Source organism: Cuculus canorus, chromosome 1 (assembly GCF_017976375.1).
Source record: "Cuculus canorus isolate bCucCan1 chromosome 1, bCucCan1.pri, whole genome shotgun sequence".
NCBI lineage: Eukaryota > Metazoa > Chordata > Aves > Cuculiformes > Cuculidae > Cuculus > Cuculus canorus.
The window spans coordinates 201,066,891-201,093,361 of record NC_071401.1 but is presented as its reverse complement, the minus strand read 5'-3'; the positions used below and the strand labels follow the sequence as shown (position 1 = coordinate 201,093,361).

Sequence of the window (26,471 nt, the reverse complement as noted above, 5' to 3'; positions counted from 1 at the left end):
CAACCTGTACTTTTCTGCGCGAAGATTCTTTCCAAGGCTTGAGCCTATAAACAATCCAGGAGCCTCGCCTCCTGCCTGGCTTCGCACACCACTACCCCTCTTTTGTTTCAGAAAGGGCTGTTGGATCCCACCAGCCAGACCTGCGGTCACCTGATAGGGACGCCCTTGGGATGAGGTTCAAACACTGGCTTCCCAAGTTACTGTCAGGAGCAATGGTTGCAGCTCAGCTGAGCCGAGGATCCTATTCCAGATGCTGGCATTCTCCAAAAAATCTGCCTCGCCTGCATTGTGCTTGTTGATGGAGCTGAGAGCAGCTCTTGTCACGTCATTTGGGAATATAAATTGAGTTCCTCCAAGGTGGAACAACCTGCTGCAGATAATTTCTTTGGCAAAGAGTCTTCCAACTTACTCTCCATCCAGGATTTTTCTGTTTTCCATCGCTGCTAGCCCTCCACAATAGCTGTGGGGAGTTGGTACTGATGGGTAGAAGTTTAGATGGATCCATGGGGGAAGAACTGTCCTGCTGTTGGGATGCAGCAGAAAGCAAAGACGCTATTTAATTCATAGAATCATAGAATCACAGACTGGTTTGGGTTGGAAGAGACCGTTAAAGATCATCTGGTTAAACACCCCTGCAGTGAGCAGAGACCTCTTCAACTCGATCAGACTGCTCAAAGTACTATCTGAATTGACCTTGAATGTTTCTAGGGATATGGCATCTACCACCTCTCTGGGCAACGTGTTCCAGTGTTTTACCTCCTTTGTTGTAAAAAACTTCTTCCTTATGTCCAGTCTAAATCTACTTTCTTGCAGCTTAAAAGACCTCTTAGACCTCCCAGCAACACGGAGGCAGAGGAGATGGGCCTTCATCCAGAGGAGTTTGCCCAAGTCCCATCATGATGGAGGTGGGATGCTCATCTTTCCCTCATCACTGATGGGCTGAATGGCCTCAGCTTAGACCCCATCTAGCTTTGGTCATTTCTATTTTCTAGCAGATTCATGGCTGTTGTGAGGAGAAAAATGACCACAGTGACCCTGTGTGCCTTGCCCGCTGGAAATCAAGGTGGAGGTGGTGGAGATGGCCGCTGCTGCTGCCCTGAGCTCCCCTTTCCCCTCTGTAGGGTGACACGCAGCCTTCCAGGTCTGTCTCGGCCTCAGCAATATCCATTAGATGAGCTTCTGTTAGGAATTAGGATCCATCAAACACCCCTCAACTGCAGGCTGCAGAAGCAGAGCTGAATCCCAACTTGGGATTGTGCCAGCTGGGCACCCAAAACTTGAGGAAATGGTGAAAATTGGTTTAGACACACGATTCCTCCCTTGGGAAATAGTGTCACATCAGCAAAGCGCTCTTGGAGCTGCAGGTGAGGTGTCCTAGAAGAGGCCACATGTGCTCAACGCAACTGCTCCTCTCCACAGGGATCACCACTGGCAATGATGTTTATTTCCCTTTTGAAAAGCAAAAGTAAACCAAACCCAAATCCTTAAGGAGGGGGTTGGTGGTTTGCTCTCCTTGAGGGGCTGAACATGATTGTGTTGCCATAACAATCTCACAGCAGAGGAGGAACTTAAACATCTCTCTGGCATCCCATCCACTTAGCTGGGGGAAAGTGAGGTTTGCTGAGCTGAGCCCACAGGTAGCAACACCTCCAAGAAACTCCTGGAAAGCCCCTGATTTACACACAGCAAGAGATGCAAAGGATGTTTCATGGGATGATCAGTAGAGCTGCCAGGATGTGAAACCCCTGCGGTGGGGCTGGACCTCCCAACTATGCTGGGGCATGGGGATGGGTGGGTGGAGGGTGTTGAGGCTCTGCAGCCTCTACATCCCTAAATGCAGCCCTGCATTCAGCAGGTGCACCCAGCAGTGGTGGGAAGTGCTGTGATGTGATGGTCCACGTCTTCCTAAGGGGCATTTCCAGTATTTAGAAGACAAAAAACACCAAAACACACAGGGAAAACAATGCTCATGCTGTTAAATCTTCCCATTTCTCCATTTGTTTCTCATGCCCCACATCCCACTGCCTGCCCCCAACCCCACTGCAGCCAGTTTTGAGTGTGTTTTCCCACATTTGTGCCCAGGATTGGCAGTGTCTGCCTGTGCAGAACATCACACTTGAGCAGCAGGATAAGCCAGAGGAAAGGGGCAAATACTCGGGGCAGCTTTGAGATCCCTGGGGGGAGACATCCCTCTGGGTGAAGCATTTTGCTGTGCAGATGCAAAGTAAAGCCAGCCTGGGGCAAAGTGCTTGAGGGAGAGCAGCAAAGCAAAACCCAATGAACAGTCCCAGCCACAGCCGCTTTAATTTCCAGAATTGCAATTAACACCTGCCTTAATCCAACCCCGCATCAGAGAGCAAACCAGCGGGAAAGAGCCACTCTTCCCAAACACAAAGCATTGCCCCAAGCCCTCTCTGCTGTTTGCTTGAGTGATGCCTGTGGAGTCCAAGGAGTCACTGCAGAGCCAAGTCTGAGCATTGCTTTTAATTCAGTCATTTGATTTAATCCAAGCTGTAGAGCCAAACCTTGCTATGACTAATATTTTTAGCACTATCCATATGTCTACAGTGTAACTGATGGGCCAGGGAGTAGATGTGGGCTCCAAAAAAATGGAGTTTATTCCTTTTTTTTGAGGGGAATGTTTTAATCTGGGTAGCTGTGAACATTGGAGAATGAAGAGTGGATATGGGATGGGTGAATTGCAGGAGGGAAAAATGAGGGGCTGTTGCAGCAGCTTGTGCACTTCAACTGCCACCAAACATCAGCCTCGTATGCACCTCCTGACACTCAGCAGATAGAGCCAGGGACAGAGCAGTGAACCCAACCCAGTCTTACCAGTGCAGGCAAACACTATAGGCACTGGAATGGCTCTTGCTCATAGTATCAGAGAATGGTTTAAGTTGGAATGGACCTTTAAAGGTCGTCTAGTTCCAACCTCCCTGCCATGAGCAGACACATCTTCAACTAGACCAGACACATCTTCAACTAGACCAGCCTTCCAGTACTTGAAGTGGCTACAAGAAAGCTGGGAAGGGACTGTTTACAAAGGCTTGTGGTAATAGGACTAGCAGCAATGGGTATAAACTGGAGATTTAGACTAGACATAAGGAGGATTTTCTTCACCATGAGAGTGGTGAGACACTGGCACAGCTTGCCCAGGGAAGCTGTGGCTGCCCCATCCCTGGAGGTGTTAAAGGCCAAGTTGGATGGGGCCTTGGGCAGCCTGATCCAGTGGGACGTGTCCCTGCCCTTCACAGGGGGGTGGAACTAGATGATCTTTAAGGTCCCTTCCAACCCAAACTATTCTAAGATTCTATGATTCTATGATTCTATGATTCTATGATTCTATGATTCTATGATTCTAAATTGCTCAGACCCATTCAACCTGACCTTGAATGTTTCCAGGGATGAGGTATCTGCCACCAGTGCCTCACCAGCCTCATCGTAAAAAAATTCCTTCCTTACCTTTAGTCTATCATACCCGACGTGATCTTGGTGGTGCGTAACACAGGCTGGTCAGAGTGGTCCTGAGTGTCTGGCAATGCCGTCTTGCATTGCACCCCCAGCATCCCACCCAGGGGAAGAATTTGCAGCACTGGGACAGGCAGGCTTTGCTCCAGGGGACACCTCATTGCCAGGAGACCCCTGCAATGCTCATGATATGGAGTCCAAATATCCTTGTTAAGTGAGTTAACTACTACTCGAAGAAAGGCTAGTATTTTAGAGGCGATCTTGAACAGGAAACAATATTCCTGCAAGTTATAGACTGAGGAGGCAGCGTTTGGGGTAGAAAATTGCTTTTAAGTTCAGCCATTTAAAATATCAGAGAGTTTTGAGTCTAAAACTTCCCAAGTGTGCAGAAGAATCACCTCACCCACCCACGCTCACTAAATATTTAGTCATTTTTAACAAGTTAAACAAAGCCCTTTGATTGGATTTATGCTAATGGCTCCTCCGTAGGCATTTCTGATTCATTTACATTTCATTTTAAAATTGCCTGTGTACATTGCTGATTCTCACAGACACCATTAGCAGATAAAAGGAACAAGTAACGGGTCACAGACGCCACAAGATGGCAATAGTTGAAGAGCAATTTGTTTCTGAAGGAAGAGATCTGGGGTTTGCCAGCAAACCATCTCTGGAAGGGCACAACGCTGCCTGTGCGTTAACCTTCACACTTGCGGAGGGGTTTGTATCCGACAGAAGAAAAGTAGATTGTGCGCATGGTGGCTATGTTCATCTTCCCCCACGGAGATAGGGATGAAGGAGGACAGGGAAGACATGGGAGTTGGTCCAGGTCAGCCCAGCAGTATCCTGCTTCCCAGTTTCATAAAGCAAAACTTGTGATGTGAAACACAGGCGATTTTCATACCCAGGGATGGAGTTTCTGAGTCATGGCCAGGGGCAGAAAGGTCGGGGTTTCCTGGGTCTGAGCCTCTGGGCAGGTGGCAGTTGGGTGTGTTGCTGTGCCAACATCCTGCATCCATCTGCATTTGCAGGGTCAGGCAAAAAGGTCTCAGTTCCACAGCATCCCCAGACCCAACACGGAGTGGGTTACAGTGGACAGGAGCATCCTTGACTCCGTGACAAGACAGACTGCTACCTGATTTCTTTTCAGTGTTAGATCCTACATGACCTGCATACTGCAGAGGTGGTGTTCAGGGCTTCTGTAAGGCCTTGGATACGGTCCCTCAAAACACACCTGCCTCCAATTTGGAGAGATACCGGCTTAATGGTTGAACTATTAGATGGATAAGAAATCGGCTGGATGGCTGTGTCCAAAAAGTTGCACTCAACTTCTCAATGTCCAAGTGGAAATCAGTAATGAGTGGTATCCCTGAAGGGTTCATCATGGGACCAGTACTGTTTAATATCTTCATTAGACATAGACAGTGGTTTCTAGTGCACCCTCAGCAAGTTTGCAGACAACACCAAGCTGAGTAATGCAGATGACACACCTGATGGACAGAATGCCATCCAGAGGGACCTGGACAAGCTTGAGAATTGGGCCAGTGTGAACCTCCTGAAGGTCCACAAGGCCAAGTGCAAGGTCCTGCGCCCGGGCTGGGGCAATCCCCAGGATTACTGTAGACTGTGAGATGAATGGATTGAAAGCAGCTGTGCGGACAAGGACCTCGGGGTACTAGTGGATGAAAAGCTGGACATGAGCCGGCAATGTGCACCCCCAGCACAGAAAGCCAACCGTATCCTGGGCTGCATCATAAGAAGCATGGACAGCAGATAGAGGGAGGTGATTCCGCCCTGCTGCTCTGCTCCGGTGAGACCCCACCTGGAGTACTGAGTCCGCCACTGGAGCCCTCAGAGCAGGAAAGACATGGACCTGTCAGAGTGGGTCCAGAGGAGGCCTCAAAAGTGATCAAAGGCTTGAACGGCTCTCCTATAAAGAAAGGCTGAGAGAGTTGAGGTTGTTCAGTCTGGAGAAGAGAAGGCTCTGGGGACAACATGTTGCAGCCTTTCAATAATTAATGGGGGCTTATAAGAAAGATGAAGAGAGACTTTTTTTACCAGGGTTTGTCACAACAGGACAATGATAATCTTTTTAAACTGAAAGGGGGGAGGTTTAGATTAGACATAATGAAGAAATTCTTTACACTGAGGGTGGTGGGACACCGGTGCAGGTTGCCCAGAGAAGCTGTGGCTGCCCCATCATTGGGATGATTCAAAGTGAGGTTGGACAGGACTTTAAGTAACCTGGTCTATTGCAATGTGACTCGGACTAGGGTGATGTTTAAAGGTCCCTTCCAACCCAACCCATTCCATGCTCTGGCCCTGGCTGCGCTAGTGGTGCTGATGGCCTCTCTACGCGTGGAGAAGTATGTGCCCACCACACGAAGTGTTGTGAATGGTAACACGGAGCCCAGTGTTGGGTGTGTGGGACAGTCCTCCCCAAAGAACTCTGTCTCCCCCAGGGCTGGAGCTAACCCAGCACTGCTGAGCAGCAAAGCTGCAGGCTGAGACTTCTGCAACATCCTCCTTGAAGTGACATCCCTCCCCAGCTTGAGCTCTCACGTTCTCTCAGTTGAGCTTGTTTGATTTTCTGCCTAGCACAAAAAGAACTGCAATTGTTTGACCCAGAGCAGGAAAGACATAAACCTTGGCCATGAACCTGGGCTTTCCGCCTACACAGCAAGAAGTGGAGTTACCAGAAGCTCTCCAAAAGAAAATCTCAGCTGTAAGAGGTTTTATTCTGGAGAAAGCATTCGCCACTATTCATTAAAATGAATGCTGGCTCACAGGAAGGCCTGGCAGCTCAGGACAAGGTCTGTGGCTCTCTTCCTCGGCTTGGCACCATCTGCTCCTCCCTGCGGCTTCTCCAGGGAACAGAAGTGTCATGGGTGTGGCAAGCAGAAGGTGCCCACCATCCTCCCGGCAGGTCCATCATACCTGCAGCTGTATCAGCCCAGGCTTTTCCCCACAACCCTGAAGAGGTGTCTGCTCTGGGAGCTGGAGAGATGGGAGAACATCGCTGCAGAGCAGGAAACAAAAACGAAAAACAAGGGACTGGCAAGACAGCCTGGGGAAGGAGGGAGTCCTCACTGCCTGGCACTAGCTATGGGGCTGGATGGAGATCCCAGGGGACAACACCCCACTGGAACAGGTGTTGGGAGCCTGTGTATGGGTGACCCGTGGCCGAGGCAGAAGTCTCCACTGCACTGAGCCTTCCCCAAAGGGACATTAAAAGAGAGATGGGGGGTGATCCATAACCCTCAGGGTAGGGCAGCAAAAGAACCATGCGGGAGATCATTCCTGTAATAAATGTTAAATGCAAAATCTATGTTAATGCGGTGTGAGGTTTGGCACAATTCATGCTTTCGAGGTGATGAAACCAGAGAGGTCGTGCCCTTATGGGCAGAGGAGACAGGAAATGGAGGAGGTCTTGCAGCAGCACCCAAAACTCCATCTCCATGGGATGCAGCACATCTGCTGCCGTGTCCGGGTGCCCTCCCTGGGGACCTGCAGCACCTGGGCATTCAGTTAAATTTTACACAAACAAGAGATGTTTCTAATCCTGAGGAGAACTGTTCCTGCCAGGTGTCCAGCCCGGTCTGGCTGTTCTCACCCCGTAAGAGCGGGGCGGATGGAGATGTGGGAAGCAGATGCTCCACTGGTGCCGGCAGCAGGCAAGGCAGTATGTGCTCCGGGGAGGTGGAGGTCTGCGGGCACTGGGGCATCAACCATTACCAGAAAAAACAAGTCAAGAAAACTCAGGGTGAATGGTGTCACCATTCTCACCAGCCAAAAAATGAGGTTGGATGCTGCAGGCAGGACCCATGGTGCAGTGGCAGGAGGCAGAGATGTGGCTGTGGGGAGAGTTGGGGTCTGAGCGCACGTGCAGGAGCTCAGGGGAAGGGAGATCAGCTGGGAACAGAGGTCCAGCTAAGAGCAAAACAGTTTCCACGTCCCCTGTGCTGAAATGAATGGAGACATGAGATACAGCCAGTGAATCCTGAAATCTCTCAGGATTAAATGATTACATTAATCTTTGCTTTCTCTAAGCTGTGGTAATGGCAATAGACACATGCTGGTTCCAGTCCAGATCCCTCTGTGCTAACTTCACGACTCCTCAGGGAGTTGGCATGGGCTCACAGTGCCCTGACATTCAGATGTTCTCCTCGTCTCCCTCCAGCCCACACTCACCGTCACCTCGTGCCTCCAGGGCAGCGCTGGGCATGGGGCAAAACTGCTGCGGGATGGGAGCACTGCTGCCAACAAGCTTCTTTTTGTAAATCTTCCAGACTGATCTTCCTTGCTGGAGTACACGATCGACCCTCAGCATGAATGTCCATATGATGGTTTGCTGAACTGTTCCAGGGCAGGGGAGGTCTCCAAGGCCACTGAGCACCACTGGGTGGCAGAGATATGAAGGTTGGGCTTTTCCATCCACCTTGACCTGTGTAGATATTACTTGAGGCTCACTTTTCTCCTAGACATGCTGGTGATGGACGTGACCAGGGGACATCCCTACCCACAGTGGTGGTTTCCTGCCTAAGCTGGCCCTGCAGCTAGGCTGCAGTGCCATGGGCCACCACAGTCCTCCCAACCATGGCGGGTCTTGCCAAGCAGAGATAGATGAAGGTCTTCACTCCATGCCAGGTGGCACCTTTGAGACCAACCATGGTGGTGTGAATGCTTCAATGCAAAGCTATGCTCAGACAAAACCCGTGGTAAAGCAGCCATCAGTAGAACATTTTTCTCCCCAGACCTTCAGGGAAGGTTTTAGACCACTTTGGCAACTTTTGGGCCCAGGGTTAGGCTAATGGCATGCTACCCACCCTACCCACCACATCAATTCATAATCCTCGACAAAGGTCCTTCCAGAGAGTTTCACAGGGTAAGGGTGAGCCAAAGCAGCTCCTTCTTGGCCTTGGCACAATGTTTCCAGCCATGGGGCCTTGCACACCCCTCACAGCCATTCTTGATGGTCGGATTTGCTCTCCAAGGGTTGCTGCTGCTATTTTGCAATTACTTTCCTTGTTCTGCTGTGATGAGGTCTTCTAGGGCTGGAGAGCCACAAGGTCAGCTTGTGGTGTGCTTGAACACACCATGAGGACTCCTTCTGAGGTCAATTTTGGGGCAAAACAGCTCACCAGAAGGCAACTGCTAGAAAGATCAGATGGATGCTTCATGGGGAGAACCCAGTGCCTGCATCCACCTGAGAGAGTGAGAGGAGTGACGGGGAGAATGTGGGTCACAAAAAGAGATCTCCTCTTACCACCATTCCTCTGGTCAATAATTACTTCCCATTACAAGTCAGAATTTTGTCTTCATTCCTAATTAGCTGCCTCGCTCATCCCAGTTCCTCTGCACTTCTGAGGGTCTGAGTGGAGGAAGGAACCAGTGCAGAAACACAAGGAGTGTGTCTCCCCAGTTTCCCCAAGTATGAGCTATTTTCTGCCCCTGTTAGCTGTCAGGCGTTAACAACGTACGCATGGAGGGGAGGGGGAAGAAGCTGATGGAATTATTTCATTTTTTTAAAGCTCAGAATCAATGTTTACACACCGGAGCTAAATTATTTATACACATAATGTTATAGGTTTCACATCAGTGGCTTTTATTAGCATTTGCCAGATGAGAAATCATACCTGACCTACTTGTACAAACCCCTCGCATGTCTCTCCATGATCACAGCGTGGCAGGGAAGGGGTAAAGATGCTCACCCCAGCCTGGCCATGAGGACACTTGTCCAGTGGGAGAGCAAGTGGAGGGAGAAGGGACATCTTGGCACCTCCTACAAGGCATTTTGCTACTTCAGATTAGGGGGAAGAACATGCACAAGAGGGTTATTTTTGAAAATTCTTGCAAAATCCTGGCTATATTTGTCCCTCATGGAGGACATGGCCTCATGTTTGGTTTTTTTTCTAGAACCGTGCCCCCTGCCTTTCCCAGCGAAGGAGAGACGTACTGCCCAGCGAGGCATGACGACCTCAGCAGAGGGTAGGTTTTTGGGGTAGAAGGTTTTTCTCCAGGACCACCCATCCCCAAACCATTTCAACATGCCAGTGTGTGTTTCCCCTGAAAGATTCAGCCATTTCTAAAACAACATGTCACAGGCACTTGAGATGACTTTCTTCTTGTCTCACAATTAATGCATTTTTTATAAAGCTCAGGATTCAGTTTCCTTTCATGTTACCAGCAAGATATCCTTTTTCCTCTTAAGCTTCAGAAGGATTTTTTTTCACGTCAAGTATTACTCCCTAGTGTCCTGTACACGAGACAGAGGGACGCACTGGCTGAATGGTTGGGGTGGGAAGCTAGAGCTTGGCTGGATCACATGTGTGGGTGCTGGCAACGGTGCTTGCTCCATCCTAAAGCCATTTCCACAGGTGAAACTACGACCTTGCAGCAGTACTTGCTGGTGGCTTTGAAGCACAGATGAGATTTAGTGCCTTGTGGATCCTGGCTCACAGCAACATTTCGCTCTCCTAATTGTGTCTTAAAGATGGGTTTCCATGTAAAGTTATAAGTAAGGATGTATTGTGTTAACCTGCCCTGTTCCGAAAAGATGAAGCCAAAGCAAGCCACACTTTTGGGGATGACTTGCAGCATGGAGTAGATGAGTGAAAACAGTTGTTTAGTGAAGCATGGATTTGTTCCGTCAAGCTGGAAGATTCCCAGTGTTGTGTGTGATGAGTCGCATTCCGGCCTGAAGCCAATTTATAGGTATACAGAGGGCACTGGCAATCGCTGTTGATCTTGTTAGGCTGAAGGAGTGGACCCAGATGAACCTCACGAGGTTCAACAAGGCCAAGGCAATCCCTGGTATCAACACAGGCTGCAGGATGAAGGGATTGAGAGCAGCCCTGAGGAACAGGACTTGAGGGTGCTGATGGATGAAAAGCTGTACATGAGCCAACAATGTGCACTCACAGCCCAGAAGGCCAACGTATCCTGGGCTGCATCAAAAGAAGTGCGGCCAGCAGGGCGAGGGACGGGATTCTGCCCCTCTACTCCACTCCAGTGAGATCCTACCTGGAGTCCTGCGTCCAGCTCTGGAGCCCTCAGCACAGGACCTGTTGGAGCAGGTCCAGAGGGGGTCACAAAAATGATCAGAGGGATGGAACACCTTTCCTATGAATAAAGGTTGAGAGCTGGGGTTGTTGTACCTGGAGAAGGCTCCAGGGAAACCTTATTGTGGCCCTTCAGTAATTAAAGGGAGCTTACAAGAAAGATGGAGAGAGACATTTTACTGAGGTTTGTCACAACAGGAGAAAGGGCAACAATGTAAAACTGAAAGACAGTAGGTTTAGACTGGACATAAGGAATTTTTGTGCCGTGAGGGTAGTGAGGCACTGGCACAGGTTGCCCAGAGAAGCTGTGAACGCCCCATCCCTGGAAGTGTTCAAGGTGAGGGTGGACAGTGCTTTGAGCAACCTGACCTTGCAGAAGCTGTCCATCATTAGAGTCCCTTCCAACCCAAACCTTTCTGTGATCTATGATTCAGTTGCTCTTTCAATACTCCCCAGTAGAGAGCGACTGTGCTGTCTAACTCCATGTCACAAGGTGTGCACCAGGCTCCAGCTGATCTGTGCAGCCACCAAAGCGTAAACTCTCGTTAGACTTCTTACCAGTGATTTATCCCTAGCACTCCTTACATAAAGCAGAAAAGGTGTGGCGAGCTGCTCTTTCACTTCACTGGCTCCCTGTAATTGATGGAAGATTACCAGGAACATGTTTTTGCAGGAAATATTTTCTAAGGTTAAACAACATTTGACGAGGGTGTGATAATAAATTACCAAGCACACATCTTTGCAGATACTCCAAATGATGAGTATTGGTTTGTCCTTCCTATGTGTTGTTCCCATAGAAGCAGAGCTTAACCTTTTAAGTGCAGATTATAAAGGCACCTAATTCAATTAAAATCAGACTTCAAGCATATCAGCACTTAATACTCAAGAGTTATTACACGATTGGATATAGACGTTGTCATGATTGGCAGGCAGGATGGTTTCTATCAGAGCAAGCCAGAAGAATAGCATCGCGGTGGTAACTTTGGGGATGGCTTTAAATCGGAAAGGAGACGATAAAGATTAGACATTAGGAAGAAATTCTTCACCATGAGAGTGGTGAGGCACTGGCACAGGTTGCCCAGGGAAGTTGTGGCTGCCCCATCCCTGGAGGTGTTCAAGGCCAGGTTGGATGAGGCCTTGAGCAGCCTGATCTAGTGGGAGGTGTCCCTGCCCATGGCAGGGGGGTTGGAACTGGATGGGCGTTAAGGTCCCTTCCAACCTAAACCATTCTATGATATTTCTCAACGTAGTCCACTAATTGCATGGTAATTCTTCTGAAATATGGGAATCCAGCACAGAACACAGCACCACACACGCAATTAAAGTTATTTATTGTAGGTTCTCTTTTCTGGACTGACAAAGAGGGTTTCCCAGAGATCGATAACACGACACAATGTTATACACCATTTCACAACTAGTCCCTTGTTGCTTTATTAAGAACATAGTAATTTAAAAATATCTAAATATTTACATATTAATAAAACATATATACAGAAGATTGAGACATTTTTACCTAAATATGGAATGATTTCTTTTTTTTCTTCTCTCTAATAAAACCTATAAAAAGATTTCTGAAGAAAGTCTGAACAGTAGTCACAGTAAGTAAACACAAATGCAATCTTCCAAATTTACAAAAAGCTGATTCTGTTGCTGAAGTGTTACGAGACGGACACGATGGACCAGTGCCCCCTGCCCGATGCAGACAACTCCAAGCCATGGAGGAAGGAAAGACTCAAATTTTAAGGTTTGCAGTGCACATTCAGTCTATTCCACAGTTTCAGAGAGAACATGGTAATTCCTAAAAGTTCCCAGTAGGTGGGTGGGGAAGGGCTGAGAGCCTGGTTTCTCAGGTGCCGAGAGAACAAATCGCTCTCCGTTGGCTTTGGTGTTATTTGTGGGCATTCAGTGGCATCTGAGAAATAGGCTTTAGGATTGTTAAAAAAAAAAAGAGATTAAATATTTTGAGATCCATTGCACTCTGTAATAGGACTTTTGTTGCAACACTCAAAGGCCAAATAGTATCCAAAGGGAAAAAAAGATGCACCTAAAATATACATGGGGAAAGGAAACACAATGGTGAAAGCTCAAACAAGTCTCCCTCGAATTGCAGGGAACACGCTCAAACTGCCTGGTGATCGATGGATGTCACAGGTAAGACCTAAGACTTTGTCCTGACGTTTTTAAAGTGAATTTAGTGCTGATGAAAGGTGCAGAAGTGAAGGTTTGCATGGAGGGCTGCGTACAATTTTACCTTAGCCCTGACCTGAAAGGACCAACCCTTTCAGCATCTAAGAGGGTAGTGCAATTTCTTGATCGATTCACTCAACTGCTGAGATACCAATAAAGTGCCAGTCAAAAGGTGACTGTTTTTTTTTTTTTTTTTAAATAGGTGAATATTGTTGCTAAGGGTGGCTGGAAAATCACAGAGTGCAGACCCTCTTCCTGGAAACGGGCAAACTAATACATTTGAAGATGGAAGTGGTAGGGCAAGCTGGGGGGGAAAGCAAGGGGAGGATGACCACCTCCAGCAATCTGCACTACGATGCTTGAGAGCCATCCCACTAGGACTACGAAATTGAGGAATAGCTTCTCCTTGCTATAATTAGGAAACAGGGCAATGCTGGGAGGAAGCTTGTTTATTTCCTGGTAAATCCAGTGGGGACTTTTTAATCATAGCTGCGTATAACTGATCACTGGTACCACAGCAGCCAGGAAAGGAAAAGAAGCAAAGAGCTTCAGCAAGTCAAACGCTCATCGAGCCCCTGGGGTTTGTGATGGGGAGAGATGCCACCCTGGTCCCCAGAGACGGGTAGAGTCACTCAGCTGTGCGCATCCACCTCTGCGTGGCTTAAGATGAAACACTGCTGGCCAGTACCCAGTCACGTGGAAAAATACAATGGTGGAAGAAAAACAAAGGCAGGAGAATGTCTTCAGAGTGGATACCCTGCTAATTAAATGATGCATTGGATACAGAGGGAAGCCATCTTTAATTAAGATGAAGAACAGTGAAGTGGTTTCGTTATTTGAGGTTCCATGGAAAATGCATGAAACAACATAAATTTGAAGGGAAAATGGTATGGATGTCCACGTCTTGCAGTACGCTGAGGTTCTCACGCTGATCTTGCGAGAACATTATTCAAGGGAGAGGATGTTTCTGTCTGCTAAGAACACTGATGCGGGATGCGAAATTCAAGCTGAAAAATCTGGGTTTGCATCTATCAGATGATCCGTTGTGGTGTCAAAAAGGTTACCTGAAGGAAGAAAGACTTTGAAGAAATCAGTTAAAAAATATAAAAGTTAAGAAATCAGTAATTAGCAAAAAAGAAGAGCCAATAATTAAGTATTTGAGTTCTAATTTTAATTTGTGATGGGGCAGAACTGCTGGTGTGTAATCAAGCAGTGGCTGCTGAATTCCATTCAGAGAACTCAACCAGCTAAAGAAAAGCAAATTCAATAGATTTTTTTTTTTTGAACACAGAATTTGTCAGCAAAGTTTTTCACACAACGTACACCGCACCCCACTTCAGATGTAAAATGCTGCCTTCGACTTTGGTACAAACTGCACTGCAATGCTCACCCCTTTGAAGTTACGGTTCTGAAGAAGTGAAAAAAGCACCACAGGAATTTTAAACCCAGAGTACATAGTTTGGGATGTTCTTTGGAAGAAAACCCTCACCACTCCACAGCAGTCTAAATGCATATGGGAGAATATATATATATATATAAAGGTGCATGGTGTGATTATATCCCATCTTTTTAAAAGCACTTTAAGAATGTGCTTTTTCTAAACCAAACAATGAAAGACAGACAGAAGAATTACAACTAGAGTGCTAAGAACACAGGGCAAATAGGAGACAGACATCAATCAGCCTGAGAGGCAAATACAACCCAATGAAAAGGGAAGACTCACACAATCATGCACTGAAAGGATAAAGATTTATATTACACTACAGGATTTATATTTAAGGTTTCGAAAAGGTTGGGGGTTTTTTAAGTTTCGTTTTCTTGATATTGTATTTCATGAAAAAAGAGGACAACCTATAGAGAATTGGATCGTTGCTGTTTTCTTATCATTGGTTTCTTTACCAAGGGATTGCTCTCATCTTTTTACAAAGCTGTATCACCTCCAGACCCGAGGATTGGCATGTTAGTGTTTCAGCTTCTTTTAGGGATATCAAAATTCTTTCTCATCTTCAAATTAACCCCAAGGTGGAGAAACTATACAAACTCTCAGTGCATCTGCAGTCCAAAGCACAGGTATAAGGCGGGCTCTCTCATGGTCCTGGGCTGCATATATCTTTCAAATGCAATATTCAAGACAAGGATTCACGAAAAGGTTGTTCCAGCTGGCTTATATTTGTTTCCACATGTGAAACCTATGGGTTATGCCTTCCTTTTATTTTTTTTCTTAAACACAACATCCAGATGCTTCATGTAAATTATAGATCAAAATATGAGAATTTTTGCAGTTCCAATTTATATAGGAAGACTCTAACAGCTGCTGGAACTTCATCCTCATAAAGACTTATCTCACACCTTCCAGGTTCTTGTATCACCGAGAAATAAATCAATCTTTCCACTTAGCCCACATTAATTAGCCTGGGACCTGTCTGATCCGTCTCAGCTCAGGTCTCAATACAGCCTTCAGCTTTTGGTAGGTGCAAAAGCCAGAACAGTGGAAGACCTGAGCTTTGATAAAGTTTGTTAGAGACAATTCTTCTAGTGTTTTCTTCAGATTTATCTGTCAATGCACCAAAGTTCTCAGCAAGTTTTACTGCCACAGTTCTTCCAATTTGCTTTAAACACCCTCCAATGAACAACTTTCAAGGGAAAGGCCCTCTTAGCATCAAGAGTGATTTTAAAACAAGAGCAGGATTTCTGCTTGTAAGTGCTAAAATGTAATTGGGAAAAAAAAGTCTTCTTTATTTCTATGAGGATGTACCAGCCCCATTTTTTTTTACAATGCTTCTGAGTTCCAAAAGAGATTTTGAAAACCAAACACCTCCCAGTCACCCCAAAGTCCAGAACTTCGCTCATTGTGGCTACAGTGGGAGCAGGTTCAAACCCGGCTGTAGGCACCTACAGTAACTAACTGAACTCAGAGGCAAGTCCTGCTGGCACCAAAGAAAAGACACCTCCAAACACAACCTTAGCGGATCTGACCCTCTCTCTGGAAGCAGTCCTCTTCCCACCAATAATGAAGAGATCTTAGAGCAACCACACTTCAGACTGAGGTTGTCTCAAATGTCAGGTGTCAGCCATAGGCTGTCATCCAAAACCATGCAGGTTGAGGCAATTCAGAATCAAGGAACACCATGTCTCTCTTCCTCCATTTCCAGACCCAGACCTCATTCATAACACTGCTGACATCACAGGCAGGACTGACTTAACAGGAAAAGCAGATTAAAGACATCTGAATTCTCCCACCTTCCTTTTTTTTCCCACCAATACTTACTGTCGATTCACAACAGTAAGTTCAATTCTTGAAGACCAAGGGAGCAATCATGCAATCATCTGATGTCTGTCACAAATAGCTTCCCTACTCCACCTTTTCTCCTCACCCAGTCTCCTCCAAGACTCCGCTCAAGCGATCCAATTCAGTCTGGTTTTATTCTACCATACAACACGATAACCACTGATCATTCCTGATTTATCTGATATTAGCTCCTGGAGATGTCATTTGTGACTGCGGCCGATCACACCAGCCACTACACAAACACACACATACAGAGACTCTTCCCCAAAGATTTTTCAAGCTAAACAGAGAAGACAGCTGAATAAATCGCACAAAGGCTCTTTTTAAAGAACCTGTCAGTAACACCCCTTTGTAAAATCAGCTATACTAAGAGAGGGGAATAGCTCTGTAAAAGTTATATTCCACCTCTTTTGCTACACTCCTTGATAGAAAGCATCTGTATTTTGGCTCTCTATTATAATCACTGTCACTATACTGTCTGTATATCACTTTAAATCATTTGATTCCAAGAACAGTACGATATTACATGGATACGTACTACAAAGAGGCACTTGCACATATATAATAACGGGTGTGAGTCAAATGCTTGGCTTACAGCCTGTGAGCATCACCTCCCCCACCGACGCAAACTGCTGTGTGGTTTATTTAGGCGTCCTTCCACAGACAGAAGCACACATCACAAAGGGAACATTTAAGCTCAAAGCCTACATGCATGGACACTCAAAGGTGTACAAACAAGCAGACTGCAATGGTGATCTGCTGTGGAGTGGGAAGGGAGTCTTCTTCTCTACCACAACCATCTCAGCATGCTCACTCCTATCAACTGTGTACGATGCAAGCAGTAACTACAGAAACTGTGCTCAAAGAAAAGCACAGCAATCTAGTAATTCTGCTCCTTAACGTGATTACCAGAGTAACGAAAAGATAACACTATGTTGCATTATCAACCTTTATGAAGGTCCTCTTGCAATGGAATTGTTTCCCTCCCTGATAAAAGAAACAAACAGGATGTCACTTGGAAGAGACCTTTCAAACCAGAGCTTCCTGCATCTATTATCACAGCCATACCCTGAAATACTCAGTGGCTGGCCAAGAAAGCAGCACGGCAGCTCACAGTCAGCGTGTGCTCCCAGCCCCCACTGGGTTCATGCCAGAACAGGACTATAGCTGCTTGTCCTCCCAACTGCTTCGCTGGTCCTATTCCTTAGTAACTGCACGTGCTCCGACAGTGGGATTGCAACTGACAGTGCTCCACGGCTGGCAGCTGCTGCTCCGGCACACAGCAGCAAGTGTGTGAAAGCTCCTTCTCCAGCCCTTATGCAAGAGAGATTAGATTGCACAAGAGACTGATGCTGCGATGGTACTAGCACTCTCCTGACCACTCATAGTCTCCAGGTATTGTGCCACGGCCTCAGCGACCCAGTATCAGCCCTGTCCTGATCTTCACAGCAATAGCATTGCTAATCTCCAGGCATCTTTTGTTGCCATGCTTTAGGAATACGACAAAAATACACTGTAATCCATGACCTTCTTTGTCTACTCAAGATGTTCCCTGCTTTTTTTTCAGCTTTGGGGATAATAGGCAGCATCTTGGTGAAATGACAGGGAAATGACTCTGTAATGCAGAGAAATGATCATTGCCCCAGACTCCAGCCCCTCTGGATTTTCAGAAGACAGCAGCTCAGTTTCTATCATCAGGGCATCTATTGATGGACTGACACTCAACAAGAGGGCGCTTCAAATTTCAGTCTCAACTGTCTTGATTTCAATACCATGTGCAACAGCGAGCAAAAGTCTTATTTCCTATCCTACACTGCTGCACAGTGATGCTGCTGTTTAGCAACTGGCAGGCTTTTAAGGCACAGTGGCTGCACTTCAACAAAATGTAAACCAACACTTAACTAGCACATAAATATCTTTGCAATCCTTCTGTGAACCCAAGATATTATTGCTAGGACAACTGAACAGATGCCACAATACAAGCTATTTTTGTCTGTCCCTACCAATAAATCCCTTAAGAATTGAAAAAACTCTCAGAAATACCAGGGATGAGCACATGCCTCTGTGTGGCATAAGAAAGGTAACTCACTAGCCTTATTAGCTTAGCTGTTACCACAATCCTTAAGGTCTTACAAACATGAAATAGAGGGGGAAATTGTAAGATTCTCATGCATTTGTTTTTTAATACAGGCCATTCAAAATGTAAGATAGTTAGGTTCTGTGTGCAATTACCCAACTGCATACAGAACACCAGGATTATTGAAAACTGCTTCCATGCCATAAATAAACAAACACACACATTGGAAGCTGATAAAAATGTTAATGCATTTTACCTGTTTGTAGTAGAGAAATGTCCGGCCTCTCATCACAGTCAGTTGCCTCTGCTGATTACAAATATAAACAAGAAATCTCATTACTTGTACTGAATTCAGGAATGCGATTAAAAAGCTACATGCTATAGAGAGATTTTGCATTTTCTATCTACTTTCCTCAGCTGCAATTTGCTATTGCTCAGTTAAAAACTTACTGCTTGGAGGAAAAGGTCAGGTAATAAAAATACAAACTTAAAAGAGAGAGTTGCGTATTAAGAAGCATTTGTGCCAGCAATTGGATGGAGTAACACTTGCTCTTTTTAATGTTTCAGGATATCCAGACGACAAAAGGAGCTGCAACAGTTTGATAAAATCACATAAGAAAAGTCCCCAGTGGTTCTTGGAGGAAGAGCCTTTCAGGCTAGTACCACCCTCAACAGCTGCCACTATCTGACACCTACAAGGAAAGAGTGAACACCCCCACATCTGCACCCAAACCTCCCATGATGACAGCCAAGCTCATTTTGCAGGGGACAATTTACTAGAGCAAAATGTCTTCAAAGATGCAGGTGGCCACTTGGCATAATTAAAAAAAGTACGTAACCACTCAGGTACCCAGGCAGTTCTAGTGTATGGATACACACGTGCTTTCAAGCCACAGCTTATGCAAGATCATTTGACTTAATTTAGCCCACGGTGAAGGAAGGCTAAAAGCCTAATTTGTTCATCTCGTATTTGCCACAGGCCAAGGGTATGCATAAAGATAGTTAATTTGGCTCAGCAGATGTGCAGTGACTTGTTAGACTGTAGTGCCATGGAGTGTGCACGTGAATCCTGAGTAAGTTAGAGGCATGCAACAGGAAATCAGTGCCTAACCCACACAAGCCCTGTTCAAAATCCTGCTACCTTTGTCTTTTGGCACTTCAGCGTGATGCTTAAGGCCTCTGAAATATAACGAGATCTTTCAGGGTGCTTCAGCAAACTAGGTGTGGTCCTAAAGGACCAGGCCTTTACATTGTACATGGTCAGTGTAGTGGATATACATTGATTCAGTGCACAATATCTATAGGTATCAAATCTGATCAGGGCTACACATGCACTGAGTAACTTCGTTCAGCTCCCACTTGAAACTAAGCTAATTGTCCTGGTCATCTTTATCATAGCTCTGTACATGAGGATGTTGAGTTGCTGCTTTATGAAGATGCTGACATACACTAGTTTCCAGCAATCCCTGGCTATCCATTCCTGGACCAAGAGGTTGATCTCTCTCTCCCCCACATGTATGGATGTCACATTAGTTTTTAGCTACATGCTTTCTACTCAGTTCTGCAAAATTAATTGAACTAAAGAAAATTGAAACAAATGAAAAACCCCTGTACTAAGCAGCTTTCATCCTACTTAAATGGAAAGTCCTGACAGGTATATATCATGGACCTGTAAGTGACTCTGTGCCTTGAACCGATACCTTTTTCCACCTTCTGTGAGAAGGTGGTACAGAGAGCAGAATCAAATTAAGTGCTTGGTACAACTTACTGCAAAACCCTTGAATTTTGGAAGAAATGGGTGGCTCAATAAATGTGAAAAGGTTACCTAGGCTGGTTTCAATCCAGACTGGACTCCCAGTGATGGAAGGACTGGATGCACAAGGGAGGAGACAGCACAGTGAAAGGACAAGCTGAGAAACAGCCAACAGGACACATATGGCTTAAAACATGAGGAATGTCAGTCTGAGCCAACCTTAGCTATGCTATGAAGAACAACCTGCATCACGTGGCACAGCTATTCAGCATACAAGAGATGAAGCTGTAACCGGACCCTTGGGTTGAAGAGGCCCAAGCTATGAAAATGGGGGAAGCTAGATGTGCGTCCTAACAATGGACTGGAAAGTCTTCCCTCTGTCAGTACCAGGGATGGCACCAACTAGGCTGTCCACTCAAGTGACAGGTTTTCTGAAATCTCAGCAGTGACTCTTTGAGGAGGTCTAGAGATGCAGTTACCATTCTGCCTAACTGCTCTTCTTACACCTGGCTAAAACTGAACTAAGAGGAAGGCAGTAATATAGAAAGAAACAAATGGAAGCTAGGAAGTACCTCACTTTCAGAAAGGACTCGACTCTCCACATTTGCAAAACAAGCTTTGTGGATAACAAAGTCACCTGGCCATTTCAATCTGGCACATGATTGATAGATGAGGTCCAGCTCTCCACCAGTCCTGTTCCTTATGCTAGCACAGATGTTTATACATTCACTGAGATCAGATCTAGTTAAAAACTGACATTGCCACACGAATGCTTGGGCCAGTGCCACAGAGAGAGCAGAAGTACAGCAGATGCCCAGAGAGTCTGCTCACTCTTCTCAGTAGCTGCCTGAATTTGTTTTACAAAACTGGATGCACAACCGCAGCTCCAGGTGAAGTTGGACACAAAAGGCATGACAAACACCTCGACCTCCTAACATGCATGTAAACCACCAGCTTCTCATATGCCATTCCAAGCAGGAAAGAAGGTTTGCCTTTGACAACCACACCCAGAGGACTGCGAGCCAAACTTAACTTGTCTTGAGCCACCTGGCAAGACAAGGCATGCAGGAATAGATCCTACTGTGGGAATTTGGAGCCTCTATTCTTCCTTTGCTTCTGTAGAGCTCAGTAGCTCTTTGCACAACAATACTGGCAGTCAGTTCCTTAAAGGTTGTTCTTTTTCCTCTAAAAAACCTGTTTAGCTTCTGATGTACATGTTTGTCTGTTAAGTGTACACCTGCTGGTTTGCTCCTTGGACAGAGGTTATCTGTACATTCAGGGCTGGGAAGATGAATGCAGCAGATACTCATTTTAATATTGCCATCTTTATCTAAGATAATGGCCACAAAAGCACTGTACACCATGTTCAACTCACATCCTACATCCTTCCTGGCCCTGTGTGTACTGCTAAGCAAAAAACCAACCTGATCTCTTGCAACACTTAGATATTGTATCAAAAAGACAAACCAGGGAAATCAGAAGGGTGAAGAGAAACAGAAAGGAAAAAACCCCTCATATGTGACAATGGAAGCAGCAGCTTGAGCAAGGACATGGGAGAAAAGGCATATTCTCAGAAAAAAGGTATGCATTTTGTCTTTCTTCATTCTCACTATTTCACACTGCAATGTTAATTTTAAACAACAATTCTTGGATGAAACGTCACGGCATGTGATTTATTTAAATTAATCCTGCCTGAAAAATTTCAGTGTGTTTTCTAACATTGCCATATTTTCCTTTATGCTACAGGGCAATCAAAATCTTCCAGGTTACACACAAGGTAATCACTTTGCAAGAACAGCTCTTACCCTCTGTACTTCGGGAGTATTACTCATCCGGTATCAGCTTTCCTGTCTATGCAATGGACAGCTGCTACAGAATAATGGCTTACAGGCTCTTCAAAACATAAAAAGGGAGGAAGAACTTACTGTGAGTGATGTGTGGCCCCTGACCTTCTGCTTATTAATGGATGGAGAGTTTAGTAATCAAAAGGCTTGGATGCTATGTCTGGCACAGAGGTGACATGAACAGCGAGTCAGTTCCTTGTGATTTTACTTGTTTTAAGATCTCTGTGCTGATGGTTGACTGTCTCCCTCTGCGCTGCCACTGGCAAGGCCACCAGCCACCTACCCATATTCTCTCTTACAGGGTGAAAAGACCATGCCGTGGAAACCAGCCGCTGTAAATTACAAGGCAATTTGCATCATAATTCACACTGCTTTGAGAGAGGAAGCCTATGCACATGACTTTTCCTCTGACTTCTTCCTTTCCAGGGCCACTTTGCATCCCATTCCAGCAGCCAAAGAGATTCAGCTTCTCTGCTGGGAGAAGACAGGTCTGGCACTAGGAAGCCATGCCGCAGTCTGCTGTGCTGGTGGCATGAAATGGGACCAGGAGCCAAGTCTGAAGAATATTATAATAGTCTTTAATTTTAATTATAACATCTGCTTGTAACATTAACCTCGCAGTCTCTTCTTCCCTTTGTGACAGCCAACTTGTGAAATTTCGAAAAGACCAAACAAGGCCAATAAAAATTTAATGGCAGTGACAGCTATATTCTCAGATCTAACAAATAAAAAACCTCTACCCAAGTCTCAGATCTCAGGTAATAATCTAAAAGAACTAAGAAAAAGCCAAAGCAAAATAAATAAATTTATAAAAGAATATTTCCAGCTATGAAAAATATTGTCACTGATTCAGAACTTAAATGAATTTTTATTTGGCTTAAGATAACAACCTTTCAAAATCTACACAGGGGTACTATTTTCTAGAAAGCAGAATTTTAAAGTGTTTTTTTATTAGCTTTCCAGGTAGGGAGCTTTTTTGTCCCTACTTCTAGGAGATGAGCCAAACATGATAAATAAGGTTGAGGCTGGGCAGCATCTATGATCCAGTGATCATGATTTAATTTAATTTGGAATCACTCAGGAGAGTATGACCTAGAGAAAGAGGTATGAAAAGCAGATCCACCCCACTCGTTTGCTAGAATTCTCTGAAATTATTAATATAAGCAAGAAATATATCAGAAAGCTAGAGCAGGATTTATGTTATCAGACTGAAATAATGTTTTACAGGATAAAGCAGAGAGGGCTGCTTGTGAATGCAGTCTCTTACTGCCTGGTTTGAAATGAAAAACTCATCAGAGGATGTACTAAATGCCTCAGGGGAAGGCAAGCGGGATGGAAAGTCTGCCCCTCCTCTCTTAAATACTTCTGCTGCTAAAATTTAGTCCAACTCAGTGGTGACTAAAATGTTGTCTTGCAGCTTCTGTAAAAGAAATGGATCATCTTAGGGTATTTCCATACAAAGCCTGCGCACTACAACAAGCCAGAAACCAATGTAGATAAATCAGTGCAATTAAGCAGCAGAGAAACACATCGGCTCAGAAAGTGAATTTAGCTTAATGCTGGCTCAGATTAGTTGTTTGGGCACCTTGGTCTACACCCACAAACTTAGCCAGAGTGCTTTGGTGAGCAAGCGGAGATATAACTAAGAGAGAATGACTTGGGAGCATGGACACTGAGGACACTTGCTTGGAAGGGTTCAGCCGCTGCTCCACAAGCCACACGTGGACTGGAAGAGCTCATGAAGTCACCTGAAAGAATGATGAGTTCCACAACTCAGTGGCTGTGATTCCTGTAGTTTTCGGATTCTTAAAAGCTAAGTTTTGCAACACATGGTCCTGGGACACCTTCTCCCCATAGCAGATCACAGCTCCCCCCCGCCTGCTCTCCCCTCCTGTTTTGGTCTCTCTAAGTTACACATAGTTGTAATAATTTTGCTAACACTTCACAAAGAAAAGTTAAGATGTGCACTGTTTCCCACAGAACCAGTTTTATACTAGGATAAAGCTGCTGAGGGTTGTGAGACAATGCTAGCAAGCATGGCAACACGCATCTCTCGGTTCAAGAGACGAGATGGATCTGTCACCTGATCAGCCTGACATCCCTTGTATCAGAAGCTCGTGGTTGTAATGCACAAGTGCTAACAAATCTTGTTTCAACAAGATGAAGATGTTAATGCTACCACCTGTCTGCTCCTGCCTCTCTGCCATTATCTACTGCTTTACTGTCACAAAGGCAGTGGAAACTTCTCATTTGCCTCAGTGCAAGGTCAGGTTGGGATAAGCTTAAGCCACCAGCAAAGATGGCAGTGGATGGTAAGATGCAGATAGCCATGATGATGTGCTCAATCGCTCCTGCTAGATCAAAACAAGCACGTCTGCCTGTGGCCTCATGTCAAGAAAGAAACTGGTATGCTTCAGGGAATGCCAGTACACTAAATTACACAAAAAAGAGCCTTTCTAGCAATCCAGTTACCACGTGCTTTTTTCTACAGTGAATAAACCTGAGGGGCTGCTAGGTACACTGCTGCTCACTAGTCATCCACATATCAGCTAACGAGTTACCTTCCCTCCGCAGGCACGAGGCAGACATTGGAGCCTATCTTTTACAGTCACACTATACTCAGCTTCACTTATTTTTCTTCATAGTCTTGCTAGCTTAGAGACAATACCCTCTGCTTAGGTTCTCCCATCCTGAGAAAGGGCCAGAGATAGAGGTGGCCCCATTTGAAAAGCAAAAGCTGAATGTCATTGTCATTTTAATTAATATCCTGCAGAGGCATGAAGAAAAGCAAATAAAAAAAGGATGAAAGAAAATAAAAATCAAAACAAAATTAGGTCAATCCTCTTTCCCGAGGGATCTTCTGCAGACAGCCGAAGGACCCTCCGCTCCCTACATGCTGCACTGCACTCTTCACCATATCGAAGCCTGGCATCCCACTTCCACCATCCTGTCCTAGGGAGGCAGAGGCAGCCTTGGAAGGGGCAGAAAGCAGTCCCGTTGTACAACACCAGTAATCTGACACTGTCTTTAACAAGATTACCTCGTATCCCGCTCTCCTCCCTCCCCCAAAGTGCACTAGAAACCCTTTTTAAGGCTAGTGCTGGTTTGCTGCTCTACTCAGGGAAGCTTATGCCACTGAATAATCTGCACTTCACCCCCTCACCTCCCATGTTATTTCTGTCTCTGGGTGCTCCTCATTTTCTTCAGCCTTTCGCTTTTCCTAGCATTAATAACATCGTGGAGAATGATTTCAGATGCCAATCTAAGCATGCGTTTCACAGATGCAGCTCTGGACAGAAAACACCGGCTCTCTGAGAGAGGGGGCTGGAGAGGACACTTCCTCAGGTCCGGTCACCCCTCATAGCCTCAGGGATCACTAGCATCCTTGCAGGGCCATCAGGTTTCCCATCTCATCAACTGGTGGATACAAACAGGCACTTAATTGTGGTGAAGGGCAGAAGGGAAAAGGCAGGCAGCTAAACACAGTAACAGTGAAGAGCTGTGGTTAAGCAAGTTGGCATGAGTGATGTGCTGCAGACAACAACGTCAGATGCTTCAAGGGAGCGATGAGCAAGAAATACTACCACAAGAGAGCCTTAAGAAAACACTAGCACAAGGAAGAACAAATGAAGCCTTGTATGAAGAAAGCCCCTTGTAGGATAGGAGGCATGAAGATGGGAAGGAGACTAGTTAAGGTTTATAAAGTAATTACATGTCTCTTAATCAGTGATATTGCTTTCCCACGAATTCTACTGGGGATTTTCAGGCAGCATGTTGCCATTTGTCGCTGGAGCTGAGAACTCACCAGCTGCGTGCTGTCAGGTGAAAGCTTAACGCTCAGCCTTCAGGCTGGTACCAACCCCAAGTGTGCAGGTTATTCCAGCCCAAGCTGAGCAGCTTTCCTGCAACCCCCTGCCTACGTTACTTGCTACTCACTGCTGGTAAGCTCCCTCCCATATACTGCAGGACCCTGTTGGCACAACCAGGGTGGATGACTGGGTTTTCTTTTATTGCAGTGATTCTGATTCTTTCACATATAGTTAAGAGGGAAAAGGTAATCTGGGCTATATCTTAACAGTACAGTGAGTGGCTTGTCAGACCAAATAACACAGAATTATAAAGCTTCTACCTGCAACCCTGGCTGTATCAGCTAGTTTAGGACTCGGATTTCATCAAACACTGGGAACAAGAGTTTGGGTACTAACGGAATGGGGTTAGAGACAACATTTGAGAAACACTCAAAGTTAACTTGGCTGCAAAGAGAGCTCCTAAACTTGCTACCATACCAAACATAAGGGAACACTGTACTTTACGCAGAAACCTACTAAAATCTGAGGTCTAATTTTCATAGAGTGAACAAGTACAACTCTACAGTCAACAGGAAAACTACTCCTGTGGATACAAAGTCTCTAAGATTTTAATCTTACACTCACACGTTGTTCCTTATATTTTTACACATACCTGAGTCTCTTTTTAATCGTCTTCTTGCCAGTTTAATTTGATCTTGAAGAATCTGGACCCAGTCCCTAGGACCAGGAAGTTTATCCACATGGTTAGCAGTGCAGTATTTTTCTGTAAAGACTGAAATAAAAACATACCATCTTTTTGAAATGTGCCACCAGAATTGATAAAGAGAGGCTGGAAAGGATTATAAAGAAAATGTATAAAATTATCCACTTATTAAACAGCATTTAAAAAGTCAAATCAAGGATTGCAAGAACAGGGTCCGAATCAGTGTATCCCAAGTTAGTAATTATGATGTCATTTTTGTATATAAATAGAACAATAATAC

General features: G+C 45.4%; 1 protein-coding gene across 3 annotated transcripts in view; it reads right to left on the bottom strand.

The window, feature by feature from the left end:
• Window positions 1-11,849: 11,849 nt before the first annotated feature.
• Window positions 11,850-26,471, bottom strand: part of BEND7 (BEN domain containing 7) — a 46,975-nt gene continuing 32,353 nt past the window's right edge. For 2 of the 3 annotated variants that reach the window (XM_054085181.1, XM_054085165.1), the window contains 3 exons: window positions 26,141-26,260; window positions 18,339-18,389; window positions 11,850-13,795 (listed from right to left, as the gene is read on the bottom strand). In XM_054085181.1, coding sequence (XP_053941156.1) covers window positions 13,719-13,795; window positions 18,339-18,389; window positions 26,141-26,260 — 248 coding nt within the window. In that variant the 3' untranslated portion in view covers window positions 11,850-13,718. The remainder of the gene's footprint in view (window positions 13,796-18,338; window positions 18,390-26,140; window positions 26,261-26,471) is intronic. The other variant, XM_009568775.2, reaches the window with a different exon arrangement.